Here is a 15,112-nt window from a genome sequence, read left to right on the forward strand (position 1 = left end):
ATGATGAGTAGCATGCGTGGAGTATGATGGTTTTTAGGCAATCCGACTAAATCCACATAGGAATTTGTTTCTCATTGAAAGCAAGTGGGAAAAGCAGTAGATCCATTTGCATGCTTCCCGTTTTTCAGTTGAGTTTTTCACATACTAAGCTTTAAAACAGAAGAAAATACAATGTTTTGGGTTATTGAAAAAATACAGTATTTCACATTGGTTAATTGGTCCAAAGTTGTGTCACAAACTTAAATTAGGCAAACGGTTTAGAATCTGGTCACACTTTATTTGGATAACATAGTATCAACAAACTATCTGTTGATAAGCAACTGCTTGCTAAGGTTACGGTTAGGTTTAGAATAAGAGTCAGGGTAACAGTTAAGGTTAGGAGAGTTGAAATGTTACGGATAGTCTGTAGAGCATCTATGGACGGATGATCCAAATAAAGTATTACCTACAATTTTAAACAACCAGGAAATGTTGGAGTGTTTTCTACATATTGCAGGAAGTGACAGAGGTCTCATTATCATATTTCGCAGCATGCTTTGTTGCAGGTAGATTATTTTGAATGGTTTGTTTCAATATCTTGGTTTTGTACATTGGTCATTATTGATCTTATGGTATACAAAGAAAAATAACATACAGATTGGGTTAGTGGTTGGATTTATTGCAAGCGTTACCGAGATAGTTGTTCCCGTTTACACAATCTAAGTAGTATTTTCAAATTACACCTGTGGTTCATGTAAAGTTCAGATTGTTGGATGTCCTCCTTCTGGCTGGATTACATAAGGAATTAGATGTCATGGTAATCGGTGGTAACCTTATCATTCATTCAAATAGCACAGTGGGAAATATGCAAATTAGGCTTTAGTCTCTACAGTGTTAAAAAGGTAGTAAAGTACTAAAGGGAAAATGTAGTCAGATGATTGAAATTCAAAACATAGAAAAGTGTAAAATGGCATGGGAGCATGTTAAAAACACAGAAAAGTGTAAAATGGCGTGGGAGCATGTTAGAAAAACACAGAAAAGTGTAAAATGGCATGGGAGCCAATTAAAAACACAGAAAAGTGTAAAATGACCTGGGAGCATATTAAAAACACAAAGTGTAAAATGACCTGGGAGCATATTAAAAACACAAAGTGTAAAATGGCATGGGAGCAAATTAAAAACACAGAAAAGTGTAAAATGGCATGGGAGCAAATTAAAAACACAGAAAAGTATAAAATGGCATGGGAGCCAATTAAAAACACAGAAAAGTGTAAAATGGCATGGGAGCCAATTAAAAACACAGAAAAGTATAAAATGGCATGGGGGCCAATTAAAAACACAGAAAAGTATAAAATGGCATGGGGGCCATTTAAAAACACAGAAAAGTGTAAAATGGCATGGGAGCCAATTAAAAACACAGAAAAGTGTAAAATGGCAGGGGAGCCAATTAAAAACACAGAAAAGTGTAAAATGGCATGGGAGCCAATTAAAAACACAGAAAAGTGTAAAATGGCAGGGGAGCCAATTAAAAACACAGAAAAGTGTAAAATGGCAGGGGAGCCAATTAAAAACACAGACAAGTGTAAAATGGCATGGAGGCCAATTAAAAACACAGAAAAGTGTAAAATGGCATGGGAGCCAATTAAAAACACAGAAAAGTGTAAAATGGCATGGGAGCCAATTAAAAACACAGAAAAGTATAAAATGGCATGGGAGCCAATTAAAAACACAGAAAAGTATAAAATGGCATGGGGGCCAATTAAAAACACAGAAAAGTGTAAAATGGCAGGGGAGCCAATTAAAAACACAGAAAAGTGTAAAATGGCATGGGAGCCAATTAAAAACACAGAAAAGTGTAAAATGGCATGGGAGCCAATTAAAAACACAGACAAGTGTGAAACCACAGTAGTTTTGACTAAATGGGGTGGGACTATATAAACCCCAAAATGGTGTTGAAATTCACTCCATGGGAGTTGAATGAACTCTTGCAATTTTACTGTGTAGTAGCAGTAGTATCAGAACACGGTCACATAAAAGCAAAATTCATATTTACAAAATAATGCATAGTCAGCATGATATACAGTTTATTAGGAGTTTTTTACCTGTGTAATTGTCACTTCTCTCAGCCCCTTTGGGTGAATCTGATGAAAGCAAGTCCTGGATCTATAAAAACAGAGGGGGCCACAGTGTGAGACACTGACTTATTTTATGAACAATACAAAAGGAAGTAAATAGCTAAAGACACAATCCCCTTGCCCTGCTACGTCAGCAGATCTATATCCATACCCCTTCAACCCCATCTCCCAAAGACTACCCTCTGGCAAATGGTTCAGGTCAATCCCGACCAAAACCTCCCGCCACCTGAACAGGTTCTTCCCCTGTGCCGCGGCCCTCACCAACCAGCCACCTTGTCTACGATGATCTTTTCATCCATGGACTATGCACCCTGCACTCTCATAGAACTGCACATTGCTCTTTGCACACAGAATTACACAATCCAGATGTTATGTACACAACAAACATCAAGCTATCACGCACCTGCCCTTTGCACCAAGCACCTCTGCATCTGCCCTTTGACAGACCCTTATATATATATATATATTTCCCCTATTGTACATCACCCTGTAAATTGTTTTATCTATACATGCACAACTCATAATGTAGTCTGTAGTTTTTTAGCTTGGTGTTCATTGTGTACATAGAATGTGGATTGTGTACATGCTGTGTCTAGAATCTGTCTAACTTACACAGTCAAGGCTCTCCAGGTCGAATTCAGAGCCAGGCAGGGAAGAACTGAAGAACTGAAAGACAAGTAGTTGAAGAAAATGTGATTATCCCCTGGGTTTTTTCAGCAGAATCATATCAATAATAACATTCACAAGGAATAAGACATTGAGATACATTGAGTGTACAAAACATTAAGAACACCTTCCTAATATTGAGTTACACCCCCCTCCCCCATTCATCGGGGCATGGACTCTACAAAGTGTCGAAAGCATTCCACAGGGATGCTGGCCCATGTTGATGCCAATGCTTCCCACATTTGTGTCAAGTTGGCTGGATGTCCTTTGGATGGTGCGCCATTCTTCATACACCTACTATTATACCCTGTTCAAAGGCACTTCAATATTTTGTCGTGCCCATTCACCCTCTGAATGGCACACGTGTACAATCCATGTCTCAAGGCTTAAAAATCATTCTTTAACCTGTCTCTAACTGCATCTAATTGCTGTAAATGAGAATGTGTTCTCAGTCAACTTACCTGGTAAAATAAGGGTCAAATATATATATTGTTTATAAAATCCACTGATTGAAGTGGATTTAACAAGTGAAATCAATAAGGGATCATAGCTTTCACCTGGTCAGTCTGTGTCATAGAAACATCCTGATGTTTTGTAAAACCAGTGTGCACAAACATAACATGAACCATTAACTCTATCTGTGTAGTCAGTCACCTCACACCAAGTTGACCAACAAAGCCACAGTCCCTTTAAAACACACCCTGTCACCTAGAAATGCAGTGACAAACCTCACTGTACATTCTTATTTGACCAGTCACAGTGTCCCACACAGTAAATGCCTCAGCATACGGTTGCTGGGACAGAAAAACAAAGCCTGAACTTACTTCAAAGAGGGGTGAGGACTCGAAATTGATGGACTGCGCGTTTAGGATAGTCTGGAGGTTTTCCAGGCCATTGTCAATGCTGTCCAAATGGTCACTCAGCTCACTCCTACACCAACAAACAAAACATGGTTCATATTTATACATTTCTGAAGATCTCCCTGACTAAACACGCATTAAAGCAAATTAGCGGTTTAAAACAAATGGTAGTAAAATCACCCAACACAACTCATTTCATATGAGCAACAGAAGCCATTGGAACAGCGCTGAGTGGGCCACACAATCACCGAGTTGTGAGCCTGATCCCCAGAACGTGGAATAGTCTGCCTTTCCCCTACAGTTCACTGGGCCTGCCACATTAAAACACACTCACAGAATGATTGACCTTTGACCTAAATGGAGGGTAGCATTTGGGGTTGTGCAGATAGATTAACATTTGGACAAAACATGCTGAATCAGATGTTTTTTCAAGCCTGTGTGTTCAAAACATGATCAATTATCAATAATGATGTTCTCAGTTGGTGCCAAATACTGAGACCTATCAAATATTGAGACGATCTGTTTGTAGACCAAGAGTACAGGTTGTCACATCCAGGGATAGGGTAAATGATTAGAAATTTTACGCAATAATGACTGATCTAATATATTTGCTCAATATAGACATCACTTTGTTAATTTCTCTCATTACACACAGGCTTGACAGATTGTTTTCTGGGCTTGTTGCTGGTAGCAATGTCAGGTACAGGCAGCAGCGTCAAACAAGTGTTCTGGGGGGAGGACAACATAACAGGGTTTGTGGGACAACTGAAATGCTAACCCTGGGTGAGGTCTGAGGTGTAGAGTCGAGGAGGGGCTGGGGAAGAGGCGAGAGACCTCTGACATCTGTGTAGAACTGAAAAGATAAAAGCACAACAGCTGGAGAGAGGAGATCATAGCACTACTACACACTGCACCCCATAGGTTGACTAGAGCCCAGGAATGGGGATCACATTGGCTACTCGGCTTCTCATTGGCTGAAATAAGAATAAGGGCAGAAAGGAAGAGGCAAAGCAAGAGGTTTCCACTCTTGCCAAAATCTGTTCAAAATAAACCCAATGTGTTTCCATGGGCTTATTTTGGACCTAAGTTTGTCGACGACTTCCATTGTTAGGGCGGACACATGAGCATCTCATCATTATATACTGATCTCTGATAAGGGGCATTGGTACCACAGGAAAAGGGACGTTGAATGGCTGCTGGTTTATTATGGAATCCTGCTGAAAGAAATATTAAGCCACAACATACAGTGCCTTCAGAAAGTATTTACACCCCTTGACTTTTTGTTGTTGTTACAGCCTGAATTTAAAATGAATGAAATGTAGATTTTGTGTCACTGATCTACACACAATACCCCATAATGTCAAAGTGGAATTTTGTTTGTGGAATATTTTCAAAATACAAAATGAGAAGCTGAAATGTTTTAAGTCAATAGGTATTCAACCCCTTTGTTATGGCAAGCCTAAATCAGTTCAGGAGGAAAAATGTGCTTAAGAAATCACACAATAAGTTGCATGGACTCATTATGTGCTCAATAATAGAGGTTAAATGATTTTTGAATGACTACCTCATCTCTGTACCCCACACACAATTATATATAAGGTCCCTCATTTGAGCAGTGCATTTCAAACACAGATCCAACCACAAAAAACAGATATTTGTTTCTCAAATCCTCGTAAAGACTGATAGATGTGTAAAACACTGAATATCCCTTTAAGCATGGTGAAGTTATTAATTAGGCTTTGGATAGTGTATCAACACACCCAGTCACTACAAAGACACAGGTGTCCTTCCTAATTCACTTGATGGCGAGGAAGGAAACTGCTCAGGGATTCTCATGAGGCCAGTGGTGATTTTAAAACAGTTACAGAGTTTGTTGGTTGTGATGAGAAAACTGAGGATGGATCAAAAACATTGTAGTTACTAACCTAAATGAAAAGAAGAACGCCTGTACCGAACACAAATATTCCAAAACATACATCCTTAAGTGCAACAAGGCACTTAAGTTATACTGCAAAAAATGTGGTAAAGAAATTAACTTTATGTACTGAATACAAAGTGTTATGTTTGGGAAAAACCCAACATAACATCACTAATTACCACTCTTCATATTTTCAAGCATATTGGTGCCTGCATCATGGTATGGGTATGCTTGTCATTGGCAAGGATTAGGGAGGTTTTATTGGGGATAAAATGCATTAATCATGAATAAATGTTTGAATTTTTCTTCCACTTTGACAAGAGTATTTTGAGTAGATCGTTGACCAAAATTGACAATTAAATCTATTTTAGTCCTGGCAACAGCCAGGATCCTAAAACTAAAAAGCCAAGATGAAATGCAATAAATCAACAGAACTATGTCTAAAATGCCAACGAATCCATGTTTGGTTGAAAATCATTTGCCTAGTCTTTGAAGTGTATACTTAGCAAAACCAGAGAAAGGCCAGTGGGTTGTGTATGTAGAGCTTGTTGAACGATGGTGCGTATTAAACTAGCATAAAGCGCTAACAGCTGCCTAAACTGTTCATCAGTGGAGGAGCTTCTTTGAATCCCTAGCACATCCTCTTGATGCAATGTGACGTGATACACACAGAGACGGTTGAGCATGGGGAGAAGCATAGGGCAATAGGCTGGCTGCAGACATCCACTGGCATGCGACGACTGCTTATCAAGGCAATGAAACGCTAGCGTGATGCAAGTGGATCTTAAGCTATGGAAAGAACGCAATGACGAATCGTGAAAAGCAGCGGGTGGCCTTCCTATCGCCGCAGTGTGTTTTAGGCAATTAGATTGACAATGAATCCTTTAAGGGGAAGTGAACAAATGAACACGAGTGTAGAAGGGGAGAATTAGGCTCATTGTGGTCATTTCTGTTGACCTGTGCTAGGTGGGAGGGACTGAGGGGCAGACTGGCAGTGGGACCTGATCACGATGACATCATGGGAATCACTCACTTGTCTAGACAGGCGAGGCTGAGACACTTTTGCTCCGTAGGGGTCGTTGGGGCAGGGGACACGTTAGGCTCGTTGCTCTCCTGCAGGATGGAGTTGATGAAGGTGATGGGGGACAGGGGAGTGTCTACCTGGACTCCTGCCCCACCGATCACGGCCTCGGCCGGACAGACCTCCTCCAACACAGGACTGGACGGCTCCTCCTTTATGTGGACCAATGGGCTCGTGCTGAAGACAGGAAGAGAAATGGGGTAATTTAGTTTATTCTTGGATAGTTGGTATGTGGTCAGAAGTTGTTCCTGAATACTGACTTGACCAGGAAAAGCTTTAGGCCTTTGTTCAGGGTTCCCCAACTGGCGGCTCGCGGGTGATTTTATTTGCCTTTCAAATCAACTCCAAGTGATTTTCATTTTGGAAATTGGTTCCAAAGTAATCCCACGCATAATAGAGAGGTATGAAAATCGTATACAAATGTAAGCAAGGTTTGAAATGATTATGTTTTAGTCAAATTATATATCCGTTTGGGCTTCTTGCGGTCAATTTGCAGTCTACAAATTATTTCTAATTATGTTTCTGCTCCCTGACCATCCCCTCAAGAAAATAATCTAGTTGATGATCCCTGCCTTAGTTGTTAGATGATTTCTTGGTCAGGTCATGTGATCAGGAAAGAAAAGTAGATTTTTGAAACAAAAAAACAACAAACACATTTAACAGATGGTTGATGAAATGAGGCAGGCTCACTAACCTTTCCTCTATCCACTCATTAGTGACCTCCACAGGACTGGCCTGTGCCAGGTCGGTGACGTCAGAGATTATGGGGCCGTTGTTAAGAGACGGCTCTGCCGTGAAGAGACCGGTACTGGTGAATGGTGCGCCTGAGGCCTGGGAAGATGACACACATTCACATACATACTACAGCTGTACTGACATCCTAACAAGATCAGTTGATTTTTATTTGATTTTTATACCCCTTGTTCTCCCCAATTTTGTGATATCCAAATTGGTCATTAGTCTTGTCCCATCGCTGCAACTCCCCTACGGACTCGGGAGAGACGAAGGCCGAGAGCCAATCGTCCTCCGAAACACGATCCTGCCAAGCTGCACTGCTTCTTGACACTGCAGTATCTGGAAGCCAGCAGCACCAATGTGTCAGAGGAAACACTGTACAGCTGGCGACCGAAGTCAGTGTGCATATGCCCGGCCCAACACAAGGAGTCGCTAGATCGCAATGGGACAAGGACATCCCGGCCGGCCAAAACTTCCCCTAACCCGGACGACAATGGGCCAATTGTGAGCCACCTCATGGGTCTCCCGGTCTCGGCCAGCTGCGTCACAGCCTAGGACCGAACCCGGGTCTGTAGTGATGCCATAGACCACTGCGCCCCTCAGGAGGCCCTCTAACAAGATCAGATGCGTAACACAAGCTCAATAACAATACACCTTTCTTAGTGGAGCTCCAGCGATCACACCTCTGAATGAACTAGCTTAACCCTGTCTGGTTAAAAGACCAATAAACTTAAAAAGTGACTTACAGTAAGTCCTCATGTCTGAGATATGAATTAGCCATCTGTGACTGATGAAGTCTTTTCTGGAGATTGTCACCATTTTGTGTACTTACCTCACTAGCCTACATCAAAACATGCCTTACAAATCAAGTTGTCCATATCATAACTCAATTGTAAAGTACAGCTGTAAGCAATAGCATCAACTGTGAATTCACTCAGCCCGAGTTCCACTTCTACCACGGGAGGTGCCAAGCTCGGCTAGGTTCCCGGTGATGCTGAACTCACGGAGATAGCAGGCGAGCCCTGCAGCGAGGCCTGAAGATGTTCCAGAGAGTACTGCCTGCTGAACTTGGGCAAGGAGTGGGCGGAGCTGCTGTCATTCAGCATCAGGGGACTTTAGTAGTTCCATAGAGAGGAGACACAAGACAAGAGTCAAACACTCACAACCCTTTACTGGTTCACTATTTGACTGAATGTGCGGTAGCTATGTTAAATGACTTGCATCTTTCTCTTCATCCCCAGGACTCTGTTGGACTGCACCAGGGTCACTAGGAACTGGATGAGCTGTGGGAGACAGACACAGTTAGCAGTAGAGCTGGGTGATATTGGCAAATTTCACGATAAATAGAAGTATACATTTCTAACATTAAATTTGCACCGGTTAGCCTACTTTTGTATATTGCCGTACCCTTATAACATCTACTAATACTTTGAATGCTTTAACTATCAATTGAACCGTTAGCAAATGGTTGGTACGGTCGGTGTCAACGTTCGGTTTATCGTCCCAGCTCTAGTTAGCAGGAGACGATTGGTTGATTTATTTATACAATTTAAAATCAACATACACCCAGACACCAATGCAATGACAGTACAGGGTTTATTCTGGATCAAAAAAGGGCTTAGGTAGTGGGCGCGGCGATGGGCAGTTTCCCCAGCGGAATTTTTTTGCCTCCCCCATCCTGGCAGTGTAGATAATTTTGGGGCATTTTTAAGCCAATTCTCTGCAATTCTACACAATTCTAATTAGTTTTAAAGCTAATTTCCTGCAACTCTATGCATTTTGCCATGGCTAATGCTGTGTTTTTTTTGTTGCTCAAACACAATATCAAATTCATTGTTTAAAAAATTCCAAATTCGCCTTGACTGTCTAGATTATATTATCAAAAAATACAGTACCAAAAGTTTGGACACATCTAGGGTTTTTCTTTATTTAGACTATTTTCCACATTGTAGAATAATAGTAAAGACAACAAACCTATGAAATAACACATATGGAATCATGTAGTAAGCAAAAAATGTGTTAAACATATCAAAATATATTTGATATAATTTGAGATTCTTCAAAGTAGCCACCCTTTGCCTTGATGACATTTTTGCACACTCTTGGCATTCTCTCAACCAGCTTCATGAGGTAGTCACCTGGAATGCATTTCAATTAACAGGTGTGCCTTGTTAAAAGTTCATTTGTGGAATTTCTTTCCTTCTTAATGCGTTTCAGTAAATCAGTTGTGATGTGACAAGGTAGGGTTGGTATACAGAAGATAGCCCTAAAAATACCAAGAAATTGGTTATATTTTAAAGTCTGCGTAGCCAGGAGCTAAAATAAAACTTGGTTCTATTTGTGACGCTTGACGCACTGCATGTCCTGCCTCTCCCATCTCCTCATTGGTCTTTAGGAGCATATACCCACGTGGGTGAATGAAAGATGAACTGAGGTCCACACCCCAGTTGGTGGTGGTAATGCACCTTAAAGTTGGTTGCAAACCACCATAAAAAGTCAAAAGAAGAAGCCTGAAGGAAGAGAGATAATTAGAAATGAACTCGGTTCAGCATTTTATCTGTGGATTAATTGTCGGATTAGAGGACCTTGTGCATCAGGTCAAATAACAACCCAATGATTATATCCCAGGACAAATTAGCTACAGTAGCAACAGCAAGCTAGCTAGCTGAATTGCAATACATGTTTAATGCTTTTCGACCGGTCCACAAATGAATATAGTTGGTTCAGAGTTCATTTAGATATTTCAACCTGCGTGTCCTGATTGCATCTGGTGTGGGTGGACAATACCAACATGCGCGTGCAAGCGGTGTGGTCAGCATGTTAGAGCTACCAGCCTCAGAAATTGCAGCCCAAATAAAAGCTTTACAGAGTTCAAGTAGCAGACACATCTCAATGTCAATTGTTCAGAAAAGACTGCGTGAATCAGGCTTTCATGGTCGAATTGCTGCAAAGAAACCACTACTAATGGACACCAATAATAAGAAGAGACTTGCTTGGGCCAAGAAATACGAGCAATGGACATTAGACCGCTGGAAACTTGTCCTTTGGTCTGATGAATCCAAATTTGAGATTTTGGGTCCCAACCACCGTATCTTTGTGAGACACAGAGTAGGTGAACAGATGATCTCCGCATGTATGGTTCCCACCCTGAAGCATGGAGGAGGTGGTGGTGTGATGGTGCTTTGATGGTGACACGGTCTGTGATTTATTTAGAATTCAAGGCACACTTAAACAGCATGGCTACCACAGCATTCTGCAGCGATACGCCATCCCATCTGGTTTGCACTTAGTGAGACTATCATTTGTTTTTCAACAGAAAAATGAAGCGACACACCTCCAGGCTGTGTAAGGGCTATTTAACCAAGAAGGAGAGTAATGGAGTGCTGCATCAGATGATCTGGCCTCCACAATCACCTAACCTCAAACCAACTGAGATGGTTTTGGATGAGTTGGACCGCAGATTAAAAGGAAAAGCAGCCAACAACTGCTCAGTATAATAAAATGAAAAGGAAAGTTTTACATCTTCCTAAGTCTGAGGGTGGTTTTAACCTTCCAGATTTGGAATAGTATAAACTCGATACCCAAGGCTTTTACTTGTGACATATAGTTAAAAGCACTAAAATGGAACAATGGGTACATATTGAAGATGTGGATGCTCATCCCCAGAATATTTTTTACATGTCTATTTTCAAAGGATAAAGCTAAGAACATTAACAACTTCATAGTTAAAAACACTGTAACAACATGGAAGACAATGAAACGTATTCTACAAGAACCAATGTGACTTCCTAAAAACACAACCCTATGGAACATTCCTTGGATAGCTTTTCAGGATTCACTGATAAATTGGTCCACATGGAAAACTACAGGCATAGCTATTGTAAAAGACATGGTAACAGGAAATACATTCATTTCCATGACAGAATTAAAAAGTAATTTTGGACAGACCAATGTAGATAGTATCAAATACATGCAACATAAGAGTTACATATCACAAAATTTGGATTAGAAATGTGTTGGACATTAGAGCAACCTTGAGGGGATCGTATTTGAGACAGAAAGGGGTATTCATACGATAGGGAAGATATACAAAACCTTGCAGAGAGCATATCCAACTGACAATCTCTTAGAAAATAATATAAACTACTGGAACCAAGACTTCAGGAGAACTGATGTTGGCACAAGATGGAGGGAAAGTTGGAGCATAACTAACAAAATTACATTTAACAACAATGTACCATTAATCAAATTTTTATTATACAAGAGACAAAATGCACAGATGCTACAGCACAACGTCAGAGTCATGTCTTAAGTGTAAAACTATTAATGACTCAATAATCCATGCTCTCTGGGAATGCTATAGTCTCCGGAAGTTGTGGGCAGAGCTAGAAAGTTGGTATTACAATGTAAACTTACTTTTAATCCGTCTGTCTGCATATTTCAAGACATGCCATATAGGGATGTCGTGAGATACCCAATGGGCTGGACAATTCTCTTGTCGTTACTCATCTTGAAAAAAACGTATACTAAAAACTTGGAAATCAATCCGCCATCATTGATACAATGGAAAACTCTAATGATGTATTATTTAAATATTGAAAGTGTGTGGGCTACGGAGAGATACAAAATGGTGCCGTTTCAGTCCATGTGGAGGAAAGTGATGCTGGCGCTGGAGACGGGGTGCTAGATGGTCTGCGAGGTGTGATGTAGTTGATGTTTCTACAATGTTGTCATTGGTATATGTATGTTTTGTACTGTTCATAAAATATTAAAATAAATAAAAAAGGAAATAAACATTTAGGTGGCCCGAGGATTTCAATGGCCAAAAAATACGTGCAGTACACACATTCAGAATCATTGACGATGACAAACAAGTCTAGGACACAATCCAAGTGTTATAATATATATACAGGGCATCCGGGAAAGTATTCAGACCCCTTGACTTATTCCACATTTTGTTACATTACAGCCTTATTGTAAAATGGATTAAGGACAAAGCGAAAACAGGTTTAGAAATCTCTGCTAATTGATAAAAAAATATATAAAAAACCGAAATACCTTATTTAGATAAGTATTCAGACCCTTTGCTATGAGCCTCGACATTGAGGTCAGGTGCATCATGTTTCCATTGATCATCCTTGAGATGTTTCTACAACTTGATTGGAGTCCACCTGTGGTAAATTCTATTGATTGGGGAGGAATTGGAAAGTTGCACACCTGCCTATATAAGGTCCCACAGTTGACAGTGCATGTCAGAGCAAAAACCAAGCCATGAGGTCGAAGGAATTGTAGGTAGAGCTCAGAGACAGAATTGTGTCAAGGCACAGATCTGGGGAAGGGTACCAAAAAATATCTGCAGCATTGAAGGTCCACATCATTGTTAAATGGAAGAAGTTTGGAACCACAAAGACTCTTCCTAGAGCTGGCCGCCTAGCCAAACTGAGAAATCGGGGGAGCAGGGCCTTGATCAGGTAGGTGACCAAGAACCCGATGGTCATTCTGATAGAGCTCCAGAGTTCCTCTGTGGAGATGGGAGAACCTTCTAGAAGAACAACCATCTCTGCAGCACTCCAACAATCAGGTCTTTATGGTAGGGGGGCCAGACGGAAGCCACTCAGTAAAAGGCACATGACAGCCCGCTTGGAGTTTGCCAAAAGGCACCGAAAGACTCTCAGACCATGAGAAACAAGATTCTCTGATCTGATGAAACCAAGATTGAACTCTTTGGTCTTAATACCCAGCGTCTGGAGGAAACCTGGCATCATCCCTACGGTGAAGCATGGTGGTGGCAGCATCATGCTGTGTGGATTTTCTTCAATGGCAGGGACTGAGCAGATGAACGGAGCAAAATACAAAGAGATCCTTGATGAAAACCTGCTCGAGAGCGTTCAGGACCTCAGACTGAGGACAACAGGACAACGACCTGCACACAGCCTAGACAGATGGAAATATTGACGAATACGCTGATTCGGTGTGCGAGTTCATTAGAACGTGCGTCGAAGATGTCGTTCCCATAGCAACGATAAAAACATTCCCAAACCAGAAACCGTGGATTGATGGCAGCATTCGCGTGAAACTGAAAGCGCGAACCACTGCTTTTAATCAGGGCAAGGTGTCTGGTAATATGTCCGAATATAAACAATGCAGCTATTCCCTCCGCAAGGCTATTAAACAAGCTAAGCGTCAGTACAGAGACAAAGTGGAATCTCAATTCAATGGCTCAGACACAAGAGGCATGTGGCAGGGTCTACAGTCAATCACGGACTACAAGAAGAAACCCAGCCCAGTCACGGACCAGGATGTCTTGCTCCCAGGCAGACTAAATCACTTTTTGCCCGCTTTGAGGACAATACAGTGCCACTGACACGGCCTGCAACGAAAACATGCGGTCTCTCCTTCACTGCAGCCGAGGTGAGTAAGACATTTAAACGTGTTAACCCTCGCAAGGCTGCAGGCCCAGACGGCATCCCCAGCCGCGCCCTCAGAGCATGCGCAGACCAGCTGGCCGGTGTGTTTACGGACATATTCAATCAATCCCTATACCAGTCTGCTGTTCCCACATGCTTCAAGAGGGCCACCATTGTTCCTGTTCCCAAGAAAGCTAAGGTAACTGAGCTAAACGACTACCGCCCCGTAGCACTCACTTCCGTCATCATGAAGTGCTTTGAGAGACTAGTCAAGGACCATATCACCTCCACCCTACCTGACACCCTAGACCCACTCCAATTTGCTTACCGCCCAAATAGGTCCACAGACGATGCAATCTCAACCACACTGCACACTGCCCTAACCCACCTGGACAAGAGGAATACCTATGTGAGAATGCTGTTCATCGACTACAGCTCGGCATTCAATACCATAGTACCCTCCAAGCTCGTCATCAAGCTCGAGACCCTGGGTCTCGACCCCGCCCTGTGCAACTGGGTACTGGACTTCCTGACGGGCCGCCCACAGGTGGTGAGGGTAGGCAACAACATCTCCTCCCCGCTGATCCTCAACACGGGGCCCCACAAGGGTGCGTTCTGAGCCCTCTCCTGTACTCCCTGTTCACCCACGACTGCGTGGCCATGCACGCCTCCAACTCAATCATCAAGTTTGCGGATGACACAACAGTGGTAGGCTTGATTACCAACAACGACGAGACGGCCTACAGGGAGGAGGTGAGGGCCCTCGGAGTGTGGTGTCAGGAAAATAACCTCACACTCAACGTCAACAAAACTAAGGAGATGATTGTGGACTTCAGGAAACAGCAGAGGAACACCCCCTATCCACATCGATGGATCAGTAGTGGAGAGGGTAGCAAGTTTTAAGTTCCTCGGCATACACATCACAGACAAACTGAATTGGTCCACTCACACTGACAGCGTCGTGAAGAAGGCGCAGCAGCGCCTCTTCAACCTCAGGAGGCTGAAGAAATTCGGCTTGTCACCAAAAGCACTCACAAACTTCTACAGATGCACAATCGAGAGCATCCTGGCGGGCTGTATCACCGCCTGGTACGGCAACTGCTCCGCCCTCAACCGTAAGGCTCTCCAGAGGGTAGTGAGGTCTGCACAACGCATCACCGGGGGCAAACTACCTGCCCTCCAGGACACCTACACCACCCGATGTTACAGGAAGGCCATAAAGATCATCAAGGACATCAACCACCCGAACCACTGCCTGTTCACCCCGCTATCATCCAGAAGGCGAGGTCAGTACAGGTGCATCAAAGCTGGGACCGAGAGACTGAAAAACA

General features: G+C 42.3%; 1 protein-coding gene across 3 annotated transcripts in view; it reads right to left on the reverse strand.

The window, feature by feature from the left end:
* Nucleotides 1–15,112, reverse strand: part of LOC115131335 (heat shock factor protein 1-like) — a 33,516-nt gene that overhangs the window by 4,345 nt on the left and 14,059 nt on the right. For 2 of the 3 annotated variants that reach the window (XM_029662965.2, XM_029662964.2), the window contains exons 6-13: nt 8,596–8,657; nt 8,379–8,487; nt 7,334–7,470; nt 6,592–6,816; nt 4,419–4,493; nt 3,605–3,710; nt 2,727–2,780; nt 2,082–2,142 (exon numbers count right to left, since the gene is read on the reverse strand). In XM_029662965.2, coding sequence (XP_029518825.1) covers nt 2,082–2,142; nt 2,727–2,780; nt 3,605–3,710; nt 4,419–4,493; nt 6,592–6,816; nt 7,334–7,470; nt 8,379–8,487; nt 8,596–8,657 — 829 coding nt within the window. The remainder of the gene's footprint in view (nt 1–2,081; nt 2,143–2,726; nt 2,781–3,604; nt 3,711–4,418; nt 4,494–6,591; nt 6,817–7,333; nt 7,471–8,378; nt 8,488–8,595; nt 8,658–15,112) is intronic. The other variant, XM_029662966.2, reaches the window with a different exon arrangement.

The sequence above is a fragment of the Oncorhynchus nerka genome, linkage group LG7, assembly GCF_034236695.1.
Source record: "Oncorhynchus nerka isolate Pitt River linkage group LG7, Oner_Uvic_2.0, whole genome shotgun sequence".
In the NCBI taxonomy this organism is placed as follows: domain Eukaryota; kingdom Metazoa; phylum Chordata; class Actinopteri; order Salmoniformes; family Salmonidae; genus Oncorhynchus; species Oncorhynchus nerka.